Raw genomic sequence first — 13362 nt, forward strand, 5'->3', positions numbered from 1 at the left:
AAGTAAACCTCACAACCCATGAGACAAGATATGAGACCTATCAGCAAATATTCTATCTGAAGGTACAGAATTGCTCTTATTGGCCCTGTGAGTAATTCTTAAACCAACAGATAAAAGTTGTGGGGAAGCCAATTTTCACCTAATAGAACTTTCAAGGAAGGCAAGTGTAACAAAAGTGCAGCAGCCAGGCTCGTTTCCAGATAGGGAACTTCCCACTTAAAATATCTGCACACAACTTAAATTACCAACTACAGGGCAGAGTAGTGGGTTCTCGCACTGAGAGAGGGCCAACTCAAAAGCCTAAAAATCCACCCCATATAAGAAGAAACACGAGACCTTTTGCAACAGACTGGCTGTCTCCATGGGAGTCCTGTTGATGAAAGCTGTCCACACCAGATCTCAAGTGTTTTTTAGTTCTGTTCATTGTAACGCTCTAGCTCCGGAAGAGAAGAGCAGCCGTGACCTACCTACCTGGATCACATTGCCATACTGGATTACGGTCCCCAGCAATTTCCTGTTTTCTGTCTCATTCTGCTTCTTTTCCAAGTCTGCAGCATGCTGTAACAGGGAGAAGGAAGACTGGTCACAAAGAGGAAACAATGGCTTCTATTTCTCCACAGTGATGCAAAACCAATGTCGCCAGTTCATATGAGAACCACAGAAATAAGCAAATAGTTAGGTATGCCCTGAGGCTAAGCAAAATGAGCAAGGGGTTCAGGAAATCAACCCACTCTGCCCTTGTTTTTCTTGGCCCTCTTGGCTTTTTTTAAAGGTTTTTTTTTTTTTTTTTTTTTCAGGCCTTCATGGACATCTGCTTAGGTTAAGACTACGTACGTCAAAAGCTTATATATTTTTGAATAAAATAGGGTAGGGGTGGGAGAAAATTTGCATAGCCTTTTTATGATTTGTAAAAGCCCTCTTTTAAGGTTTTGTTGTAAAATAAAACTGAATTTAAATGCTAGTTTCGGGTAATTTCTGGTTCTGTGTCCTGGAATGTATTATTCAACATTCATGAGACTCGGTTTCTACTTTTGTAAAATGAGGATAAAAATAGTACCTACACCCTCACATACCATTGTGCCTGGTCATGGCAGCATTTACAGAGTGTTGGTTATTATTGTTAGATATTACTATAATTTATTTAATTTTTATAGTAGTTCCCTGAAGTGAAGATCATTATTCATATTTTAAAGAAGAAAAAAACAGAGATTAAAAGGTTTATTCAACATTGCAATTAGTTGTATAGTGGATACACAAGGGGTTTCTATAACATTTACTTCTGTGTACATTTGAAATTTTGCTTAATAATGTCTTATTTTAAAAATCACTTACCTGTGTTGTGGTATGTGTACACACACACACACACACACACACACATAATGGAGTATCACTCAGCCATTAAAATGAATGAAATCTTGCTATGCATGACAACATGGATGAACCTAGAGGGTATTATGCTAAGTGAAAGGAGTCAAATAAAGTATATGATTTCACTTACATGTAAAACCTAAAAAACAAAACAAATGAACAAACACGGGCCACCTAGGTGGCTCATTCCGTTAAGTGTCCAACTCTTAATTTCAGCTCAGGTTGTGTTCTCAGGGTTAGGAGTTCAAGCCCTCACAAAACAAAACAAAAACAAAGAAAACACAGAAAAACTGGAGAGAGACCAATATATAATGACAACAAACTGGTAGCTGCCAGAAGGAAGGAGGTGGGGTTAGGCAAAATGGGTGAAGAGGCATTGGAGACACAGGCCTTCTGTTATAGAATGAGTAAGTCATGGGGATGAAAGACAAAACACAGAGAATATAGTCAATGATACTGTAATAGTGTTGTATGGTGACAGATGGGACCCATGCTTGTGGTGAGCACAGCCTAACATATAGACATGCCAAATCACTATGCTGTACACCTGAAACTAAGGTAACATTGTGTGCCAACTATGCTTCGATTTAAAAAATAAAATGTAATGATGTTGGATTTTTTTTTTTGATTATACATCTACTAAGTAGCAGAGATAATCCTCAGACTTGCATTTGAGTTAACTGTAAATCTATAGGTACATATTGAGCTGGGAGACATTACTAGTCCAAATCTGGCATGCTCAGGAACTGGTAAAGCTGAATAGAGGGTTCCAGAATAGTCTGCCACGGCCATCAACCTGAAAGGCATTTTTATTCATTTGTTTGTACATCTCAGAAAGTACTGTTACCATATTATAACAAAGCTGAAGGGCAAATAGTTTTGTCCTAGGCAATAAAGAAACTGTTATTCCAAGCCCTGTCCCCCACACCTAGATTGGGTCCAAGAGAAATAAATTAACAGGGAAGAAATTCAGTATCTAATCTGATGGATAATAAACCCCTGGTGACCAGCTGTGCATTTCAGAAGAGTTTCCACTGTTCTCTTCCTGGAGGCCAGATGCCCCCAGATGCCAAGAGGCTAAGGGACCTCTTTCCCAAGAACAGTCTGCATTTGCAAAGGACCTTCTGGGCTTGGTTCCAGCATGTACCAGCTTTACCATCTTGGCCAGGTTACTTAATCTCCTCAAGCCTCATTCAGTATTCTCATTCAGAAAATGAGGACAATGCAAGCTTTTTTTGACTGTTGTAGAGATCATAGAAAATGTGTGCGTTAAACATAATAGGCATTCAATAGATTCTAACCATTATTATTATATATACATTTCCAAAATTAAGAAATGTTCTAATGATGAGAATTTCAACTGGTAGAGGAAGTTGGAGAGGCAAAGAATCTTTCCATTTGCTTCAAATTCAGCATCTGCTCCACCTCTACCTTCAGTGTAGGTATTTTTAGGAAGGTACATCTTTTGACAAAAATAAACTGCAGAAAGCAATCCTAAACCAAAAAGAAACCACTTTACAGGAGGGAATGATCTGCCTATGTTATGTAGATCACTCTAAATTCCTTACATCTGTCTCAACCCTGCACAACAATGGTCTATTCAAAGGTTTCCCTCCCCCTCTCTCCTCGAATTAGTTACCAGTTTGCTTCTCTGTTACACAAGGATAAAATCCACTGGGTTCAAGACATATCCAGAAATTATACCAGTGCGGACCACATGGCAATCCTAGGCATCCAAACTGCCCTCAGAAGTTCTTGGCTCTCTCCTTCCCTCCATCAACACCTTCTCTATGACTTCTCCCACCTCCTGTTCTCCCTAGTTTCAGGTCTGTGCTGCACCTCTCCAGAGGTCTCTAGAGTATCCACGGGTTCTGCAGGTGTCTCCCAAACACAACACTGGACTGAATCCACTTGGAAGGAAGGTTCAGACTTTTTAGGCATTTGTGCTTTCTGCTTAGCAGTTTTTCAGCTAATATGGACAGAAAGTTCAAGAAAGAAAAAATGTCCAAGCAGGAAAAATCAATACAGTCAATAAAATAAAACAAATTTTCCAACAAATATATTTCTTTTCTACTCAAAACCTCACACTGAAAGGACTCATCTTTAGTAAACCATAAAGCAGTGTTTCCTGGACTTAAATGATGTAAAGGTGACTGTTTAAGACAGAAAATTCTCATGACATTCTCTTTACTCCCCATTTTCAGTGGCCTCAGTTTAAGAAGCACTAATCTAAAATATTAAGTTCCCACCTACGTTTAGATGAAGTACAAGAGTGGCAACTCAGTGTTTGGTGGCATGTCTAAAGAGAAACATCAAGTTAGTCATCCAGAAGGCATATATTCCAGAGGCACCTGGTGGTGGCTCAGTGGTTGAGTGTTTGCCTTTGGCTCATCAAGATCCTGGAGTCCTGAGATTGAGTCCCACACATCAGGCTCCCCACAGGGAGTCTGCTTCTCCCTCTGCCTCTCTTGGTGTCTCAAATGAATGAATGAATGAATGAGTGAATGAATGAGTAAATAAAGGCATATATTCTGTATTAAAAACTAATTAAATATCACCAGCATTAAAGGGCATTTGTCTAAAAAGACAGGAATTAAAATTAGAAAGTAATATTGGAGAACAAATACCTAAGAACGTTTCTTAAAATACTGAAGGTCACATCTGAAACACTGTTAAAAGGCTGAATGATAACCAAGTCTACATAACTACTGAATGAACATTCAATGCATTAACCTTATGGATCATTTGAAGATTTCGCTTTTTCTTATAAGCATAAGCATACTTTGTTTAAGGAGAAAACTCTTCAACTCATTTTACTCTTTACTAAATACTTAAATACCAAATGTGTTCAGACCCATACCTGGGCCCAATGATTGAGGTTGCCTCACCCTTGAACAGAACACGATTTAGTCTGTTAAACCCCTCAAGTACATCCTAAGGAATGGCCTACACTGTAAGACAGTGAACTGACAAAACGTTCTGAAGGATTATCTGGCCATGTCTCTCAAAGTTTTTCAATGGGTACGACTTTGATTCAACGATTCCATTTCTAGAAATATCTCCTAAAAAGACAATCTTGCACACATACAAGTCCATAACAGCTAGTTTCAATACTATAAAAAGCTGTCAGGATTCTGAATATCACTCACCCTACAAGGATTGGCTATGTAAAATTACAGCACTGGCATATAGTGAAGGAAGCATGTAGCCATTAAAAACGAAGATAAAAGATTTGTATTTATTCATAACATATTAAGTGAAAAAAGTGAGTTAAAGAGAAGACAGCAGTATGCTCCCATTGATACTTCAAAACATAGAAATACCCAGGAAAAAAAAAAAATGTAGAAACAGTGACTCCTGCATGGCTCAGCAGTTAAGTATCTGCCTTTGGTTCAGGGTATGATTCCGGGTTGGAGATAAAGTCCCACATCAAGGGAGCCTGCTTCTCCTTCTGCCTATATCTCTGCCTCTCTCTCTCATGAATAAATAAAATCTTTTTTTAAAAAAGTAGAAATACAGGAATATAATGGTGGGGAACACACCAAATATAAACCAAGATTATATTTGAGGAGTAAGATTTAGGGATTGTATTTTTTTTTTTCCTTTTCTTACTCATGTATATTTTGGAATTATTTTCCTATAATGCTCATATGTGTTATTTCTTCAAAAACCTCATCATATCTCTGTGGAAAATAGCCTGGATTTTTTTTAAGTCATCTTAAATGTGTTACCTTTTCAAAATTTAAAATCTAATAATTTAAATATCTATTGCTCTTTTCCCTGACATACTGGGTTAAGGACCATTTTGAATTTCTAAGGAAGCAATCACATTTAATGCTATGGTCTCTAACACCATGGTTCACCATGGATATTACCATGTTTCTCAAGCAACATCAAGGTCAACCCTATCATAGCCACCTGTTATTTTATTTCAGAAAAATAGAGAGACCATTATTCAGTTACTATAGAAAGATCATTGGAACAGTGGGGAAAGGTTATTTAAGGTCAAAAAGCTCTACATTGTGTAATATGATATGGAATTAAGGCTTCTGAAAACAAGCAATAAAGGATCCAGGCTTTGAAAGACAAGAGATTTGTTACTCCTCTGGCTCTTCCTAGCTTGTCAAGACTATGACTTAATATAATTGACCGTTTCTCAGAACCAAAACAGCACAGGTCAAAAGACTATCAGCAAACAGTAGTCAAGGCCTACAGAACACATTATGTGATTAGCAAGTGGGAGAAGTTCATTTTGCCAAAAGACTTGAGAAATCATGACGAGAAAAGTTAGAGTCCAGTCCTGTGGAGGGAATGAACACACCATAACCAGCCACTAGATGTCATTCTCCCTCAGAATGCTGTTTATATGTTGTTTATCCTGGTCAAAAGGATCTCAAGTGGTCTAGACAACTAATTCCTTAAATGGCATTAATTTAAAATAATCTGACCTTTGATTGGGGTGCTGCACAGTAGTTGACAAAAATAAAAACGAAAACCCACTGGAGACTTGCCATCAACCCCCAAAGGCAAGTGGCTGCCCAAAATACAACATTTTAATGACTGCACTAAAACATGTACATGACTTCCAGACACTAGGAAGAAAAAAAAAAGTCCAAATAAGAGGAAAGTAGGAAATGCACAAAGTCAATATCCAAGTTATATCAGTAATCCTACATCAGGGAAAAGTACTTGTTTCCTTTTAAAAAATGCTTTTTAATAACAAACAACATGTAAGAGCTATTTTATTTTATTTTATTTCTTTTTTTTTTCTTTTTAATAAAGAGTTCAGAGTTCTTGATCACCTTCAAGATTAATCTTTTTTCAACTGCAGTTTTTTTCACAGCTCATTCATGGGAAGGAGCATTAAAAGGAATTTCCATTGAAAGGAAACATAACACTTAATCACAGGTTGCAAACGGGTGGCTAAACAACCCCATCCAGCTTAAGACATTATTGTACTGAGTGTATGCTTCAAATTTTAATTGAATAGGTGCTGACATTTTTTAAAAGTTGAGATCTCAGATATAAAGCATGAATTTTTAGCTTCTCTTCAAAAAGTAGCAAATGCAGCAGCAGCTCTGGGCTCACCTTCCCACATGGCAACAGCAAGGGGAAGGAACTGCCCCCTTGTGGACCCACACACATGAACATTCCACTTAGCAACCAGGCCTACCAAGTTCCTTTTATTCCTGTTGGCTTCCTGCATGGTCAAAAGGAATCTGAATTTACAATTCCTGCTATAATAAGCATAGGAAAAAGAAGGTTTTTGAGAGGTATGAATAAGATCTCATTGAACAGAATGATTTTCATACCAGAAAAAGAAAAGTCAGAACTACGAAAGACATACTTCCTCTGAGATAATCCCAAAAGGCATAAGTACTAACAAGCTAATGAGAGAGATGTGCAAGATTAGACTATCTTGCCCGACCCATTCAACTAGATTCACATAGTCCCAGCACTGACTTCAGGAGGACCCTGAGACATCATAATGGTTGGGGGATGCAGGGGGTGCTAGTGATATTCAATGGATAGGAGCCAGGGATGCTGGATGCCCCAAAATGCATAGTACAGTGTTGTATAAGGAAAAAGCATCATTCATCCTAGTTTTATGCCATTGTATAGTTTTATGTCTGGTTGACATTCACATGGGTTAAAAGGCTATCTGTAATTTCTAGGTCTAGCTCCTAACTACACTTTACATACCAACACAAAGCAGAGTTTTACATGGTTTAATTACCATTAATTACCACTAAAACATTTACCCAAAATGCAAGTCTATTTAAAAAAAAAAAAGGAAGAATGTACTTTGCACTCTTTGTAATACTACCAAGATCTGCTCACCATTTTGGAAAATTACTTATGAAAAACATGTTTTTTGGGGGCCACGACTACACACCTACCTGAGTCACAGTCTTTGGCTGCCTCATTCAGAGTTTATGCAAACAGGAGTGAGCATTTATTTACTTCCTTAAGTCCTCTAGAGTAATCCTGCCCAAGCATTAACTTACTAAAGCACACAATTGTAAGATTTATTACTTTCTTTTTATTTTTCCTTTATAATTCATTTTTTAAATCTGGTGTCTTCAGAGGTTGTATTATTTATGAATGTTATTTCCTGTTCATAGAGTTACGTAGTATTTTCTATTAAGACGGAGTCTGTTGGGCTTGAGAATGTCTGCCCTAAAATCATGAAAGTAATGATGCAATTCCTGAAGTATTCAAACCAACCTATTTGTTTCTGTTCTTTCTTCTTCTCTACTCTCTACACCCTTCGCAGGTGTCTCAGACTGAGGTTTGTCACTTCTTCCTCGAGGAAGCCATCCCTATCACATCACCTACACTTATTCACAAAGATGAATTTGGGTGCCCCTTCTAGGTGTTCTCACAACCTCCTAAGGCACTTTTAGGTTCACCTTGTAATACAACTTGCTTCACTATCTTGTCACCACCTCTTTACTCCTTATTAGCTATTACTCTTAGCTATTAAGCTCCAAGAGGATTCAGATGCTGTCACAGTTTTATCCTGATCACCTACAATGGTGCTCATTCATTTAACAAATATTTCATAAGCACCTACTATATGCCAGATACTATCACAGGCACTAGGGACACAGCAGTGAACAAGCCAGTCACTATTCCTCATCTTGTGGAGTGGTCATTTTAATGAATGAGGGAGGATAATTAAGGAAGAACTAAATATACCTGCAGACTATTATCAGTGCTGAGAAAAATAGAGAGTGTTGTAGGGGAGGACAGTTAGCAGGGGATTGCTTAGATAAGGAGGTGAGAAGAGACCTCACTGAAGTAACAAACAGAGATATGAAGGAGGCAAAGGTCTTGTCTTAGGAAGAGTCAGGAGAAGAATGTTCTAAATTGACAGACTGAAAGTACAAAGGTAGCAAAATTATTAACAGCCTGTGGTGCTTAAAAAAATGAAGTGAAATAAATCACTAAGTCTCACATATTGTAGGCATGGGAGAGACAACAATGAACAAACCTAAACCAAACCTGTGCCCTCAAGTAGTTTATATACTCGTGGGGGTGGCCAGCCAATAAAGTAAATTAGAAAAATTATGATAAATGACACTGAGAAAAATAAAGCAATAAAGGGGGATAGTGAACAGGTTGCAATTTTAATAATACTATATTGGATATATGTCATGTCCTTCTAAACATCTCAAAGTAGTTCTGTACAAATTAGCCTCAGAGAAAAATTAGGTCATCTAGATACTAGACACTAGAAAATGATGTCATCATTTTACAGAGGGAGAAATATGCTCAGGGAGGCTCAAAAACTTGCTCATCGTCACACAGCACATCAGCAGAATAAGCTTCTCACTTATATGCCAACTAATAGTTAAGATAAATACAATGATACGCTAAAATTTATTAAGCACTTATGTTGCAGGCACTGTTTATGTGCCATTTATAGGCTTCATTTATGTACTTCTCACACTAATCTTCTGATGTGGATATTATTAACGTTCCCATTTTCTAAGAAGGTAATGAAGCCACCAAAGAGCTAATTAACTTTTCCAAAATCAGCAATGAGTGAGTGACGTAGCCAGGATTTGCCTCAAGAACTTGCGCTCATAACTGGTACTCTTCGCTAGAGTCATCCGAGAAAGACACTGGCTAAGAAAACAGTAACTCTCAAGGTATCCCAGGATGACTAGGACTATCTTTCCGTAGGGCCAGTTCCCTTTCATCCTTTAATCAAAGGACATGTGAAAGGCAGTGCCCAGAGCTGGAGAGTTGCATAACTAATCCATTTTACTCAGACACAACCCAGGTGGCCGCTCCTAAGACCCTCATCTAGGGAAGGCCCCTCACAATACGTACATGCAGTTTGTTGAGCAACACCGCATCTGTTGTGCTGTTGGCTCCCGGCTTAGCAGCTTTCCAGAACTGTTTCTGGGCAGAGTAGCGATTCATGGGACATAGCTTAAAGAGGCAATCTAGAAGTGAAACAAATAAAAGTGTTTTTGAGAAACCAGATGCACTCAAACTATGAAAAAACATTATACGTAAGTACAAATGACAAGACAAGGCCCTTTTAGGAATCTCTCCTCTGACCTTTAATTCACACCACATGTAAGGTGCCAGGTGAGGAAACTGAGGCTTTCAGAAAGTCAGTTAATTCAATGTCACTGTCACTATCACACAGCCAGTTAAGCTTATTCCCTGAGAAGTTTACATTTTGACATAATTGGGTTTTTCAAATGGTTAAGTACTTTGTAGAGTAAAATTAATAATTCTGGAACAAAAACCCAGGTTTGGAAAAAGTATACCCTGAAGTATTTCAAGAACAAGCTTCTAAGGAAATTTCAATCTACTAACCACACACTTATTCTCATTTGTTCACTGAAACAGATTCTCTTAAAGGACCTTGAATAGGAAAATACCTAGTTATGGTCTTCACCAAATCTCTCTCTCAAAACAACAAAAGTTAATTTGCTATCAACTAGGACTTTGCTCTAATTCAGACTATTTCTTCTAGTTGGGATCAATGAATTTTTACAAAGTACTGAACAAATAATTGACACTGTTGGGGAAAAAATATAAAAGATCATTTAATTGTAGAAAAAGTACTTTCCTCCTTTCTGTAATCTTCTTCACTAAATAATTCTACTTAGTCATAAGCAGTTATAAGGTAAATATAAAACCAAACCACTGATACCCATAATTATCAAGAACATAATCCATCTAATTCAAAGTAATCATTAGGGCATATAAAAGAGGTCATCTAGATTTTTAGAAAACAAAGGACACCACAAATAATCTATTAAAAGATAGAACTGCTGTCCCCACATTTTATGAAAGCCACAGATTACTGTCATTTACTGTATCAGTAGCAACTTAATATCATCATTGAGACAATATTCCTACCAGTTTGACATATGTGAACCCCCAATTACCATGTAAATAATCACATACAACCGGGAAACTGTCAGCTCTAAAGGTCCTATCTTTGGCAGTAAATAGAGGTGGGCTGGACAAAGGTGATTTCCTTGATAATCACGTCACTTAAAAGGCATTCAAAAACAGGTATGCCATTGATATTAATATTTGACAGAGAATTTATTTTATGGGCCAAATAAAGTAAACAATTTCAAATTTCATCAATAATGAGAGTAAAATGGTCTATTTTTTTTTCCTCCAACACACTTCATATGATAATTGCTAAATGGTATGAATTACAAACAAAAGAATTTAAGTTGATTCTAGGAACAATCAGGCTGGAACTATAATGCCAAGGGATTAACATGCAATGGAAAGTACCATTCTACAAGTGTTCCTGGGACAGCCAAGTCAAACACCCCACTTAAATAATTGGGCTACACAATACAGGTTCAAAACTTCAGGTGACTGACTTTACCTTCACCTAGGATGAGAGTATAAATTTAAGTACTATCAATTCAACCAAAGCCTTGCCATAACTTCTATACTAACCGTTTTCCTTGGACAAAACATTGCATTGGATTAAGCATATTTACAACCAACCAGCTATGTAAATATAAGAAATGCTAACAAACTAGTAACAGAACCAAATTAGCCTTGCTGATTTTGTCCTGTCTTCCCAGTTGCTTAGCAACTGATTCAAAGAGAAAATTAAATTAAGCAATTCAAATGTGATGTTAAACTAACCTTCCAAAATTCTGCAAGTCAGCGGCTCCACATTGCCCTTTGCTATTTGGACGGCACAGCAGGGCAAAATTAAAGTTCCACTGGATGCTAATACTGTGCTAAGTATAGAAACACACAAATACAGGAAATCCAGTAGAAGAATATATAATACATATTTGAGAGAAAGGAGTACCTGTGTGTGTGTGCTCATGTGTGTGTATACATGTGTGTGTATATATATGTGTGTGTGTGTATATTTTATATATGCATGTACACACGTGTGCACACACGTACATATACACACATACACAGTGGTTTGATCCTCACGCCAAAGAAATGCCACAAAGAATACCTTATGTGACAAGGGTTATTTTAGGCCTTTGAAGAATAAACTAAACTAGGCTTTCAAAAAATTACTCCTGAATATTCCTAAGCTTTAGCAGATGCCATACTGGGCTAACACAGAAGTAGTTTGCTGAATAGAGGGTTGGGTTAAGTGCTGAAGGGCTGACTGGGCTGGAACCCAGACAGAACAGGCCATGAGTAATCTTCTATGGTTTAAACAGCATCCCAGAACTTGGTTGGAGGGAGAATAGTCAACTGCTTGAAGATGCATTTAACTATGAAATGAGCACTTGTGGTGCATAGTTAAGAGAAGAGAAAAGGGGCGCCGGGGTGGCTCAGTCATTTAGGTGTCAGACTCTTGATCTCGGCTCAGGTCTTGATCTCAGGGTCGTGAGTTCAAGCCCCACGTTAGAGAAAACAAAAAACAAACAAACAAAAAAACCCCAGAAGATGTCAAGAGGAGCCATAGGTGTTTATGGAGCCCTCCGCAACAGGGTGCCTGGGGGAGAAAGCAAAGAAGCTCTCTCAGAGGGAGCCTCCTAGGGACTAAGATAATAAAGGCTGCCAAAGAACAGCCGAAACCCTGTTCTCTACACACCATCCACATCTCTACAACAAAAGCCTCCTGAGTGCAGAGATTTTTGTCTGTTTGGCATATACTTGTTACCCAGGGCCTAGGAGTACAGAAAGAGTGCAAGTGATCGTTGCTGAATTAATGCCCAGATTGTTATCATCTCTACAGCTCCCCCAAGTAATGACAGGGAAGTTCTCTCAAGCCACCTCCAGTTCTAAGTGCCCAGGAATCTATTCACTGATTCAGTTACCATTTACTAAAGTGCCTAGTGTGTGCTGGGTGCTGAAAACAGAACACTGAGCCCATCTTGCAAGTTTCTTCATGACAGCAAAAAACTAAAGACACAACTTGAATTACTCAAGTCAAAAGTATGGTGGAGGAAAGAATTATATACTGATACAGTATCCTGCTGGAGGGGAGCTGCATCTTACACAAGGTCATCAGGACGGGCACCCCCAGGACAGTGGTGTCTGACAGAGAACTGAAGGGTGTGAAGGAGCCACTTGATAAACATCGGGAGGCAAAGCCTTCCATACAAAAGGACTAGCAAGTGCAAAGGCCCTTCAGTGAAAGAAATTTTGATAAGGTTAAAAAAAAATTTGAAAAGATGGCCTGGAAGGTAACAGGCAACAGGAAGAGTTACAAGAGACATGGCCAGAGACATAAGCAGATGCTGCATTATGTAGGATTGTATAGACCCTGGTGAGGCATGTAATTATTCTTTTAACAGCAGTGAGAAGCAACCAAAGCCTATAAGCAAAGAACCTGATAAGGGAGCCTCCTTTTTGTTATTGGTGCCTACTAAGAAAAGGAAGGCTGGGAGGGGTAGATTTGGGGAGAAAAGAAGAAATTACTAATTTTAACTATGCTTAGTTTGAGATGCCTATGAAACATTCAAGCTGAAATGTTGAATAAGCCATCCACCACCTAGCAGGTTGGAAATACAGGAATTATTTAAGGAGTAAGGGCAGGGGGCAGGAGAAGGATAGAGATGCTGAAGAGGAGAAAAGTTGAGGAAGTCAGCTTTATAAATACAATGTAGCTACTACCCATCTGTGACCAGGCAGGGCAGAATAAAGACCCTTCCTCCCTCTTTCCCTCTCCCCAGAAGAAAACAGAAAAACCCAAATCCACCCTCTACTAAACTCAGTTCCATCTTCCTAAGTTGCAATAAATGAATATGGAAAGAGGATGGAGGGATGGATAGATAAAGAGACATGAAGCCTGAGTATCTGCAGAGGGGTACCAGGGAGAAGGAAGCCAGTTTGCTCAGTGGAACCCTGGAAAAGCTCAGGAACCCAGGATAACACTGTGCAGGACACATTACTGCCCAACCCAGAGCAAGGACAAAGGGCTCCAGGGGCTGAGCACGGTGGTGGGAACCAGGAGTGACACATGCCTCCATCCCCCTCCTACACGGAAACATACAGAGGCTTTTCACAAGGAGA

At 38.5% G+C, this 13362-nt stretch overlaps 1 protein-coding gene across 11 annotated transcripts in view; it reads right to left on the reverse strand.

Annotated features, from left to right (window-relative positions):
- ITPR1 (inositol 1,4,5-trisphosphate receptor type 1) overlaps window positions 1-13362 on the reverse strand; it is a 318713-nt gene that overhangs the window by 193147 nt on the left and 112204 nt on the right. For all 11 annotated transcript variants that reach the window (XM_025451109.3, XM_025451124.3, XM_025451147.3 and 8 more), the window contains exons 5-6: window positions 9211-9326; window positions 472-558 (exon numbers count right to left, since the gene is read on the reverse strand). In XM_025451109.3, coding sequence (XP_025306894.3) covers window positions 472-558; window positions 9211-9326 — 203 coding nt within the window. The remainder of the gene's footprint in view (window positions 1-471; window positions 559-9210; window positions 9327-13362) is intronic.

This window comes from Canis lupus, chromosome 20 (genome assembly GCF_003254725.2).
Source record: "Canis lupus dingo isolate Sandy chromosome 20, ASM325472v2, whole genome shotgun sequence".
Lineage (NCBI taxonomy): Eukaryota > Metazoa > Chordata > Mammalia > Carnivora > Canidae > Canis > Canis lupus.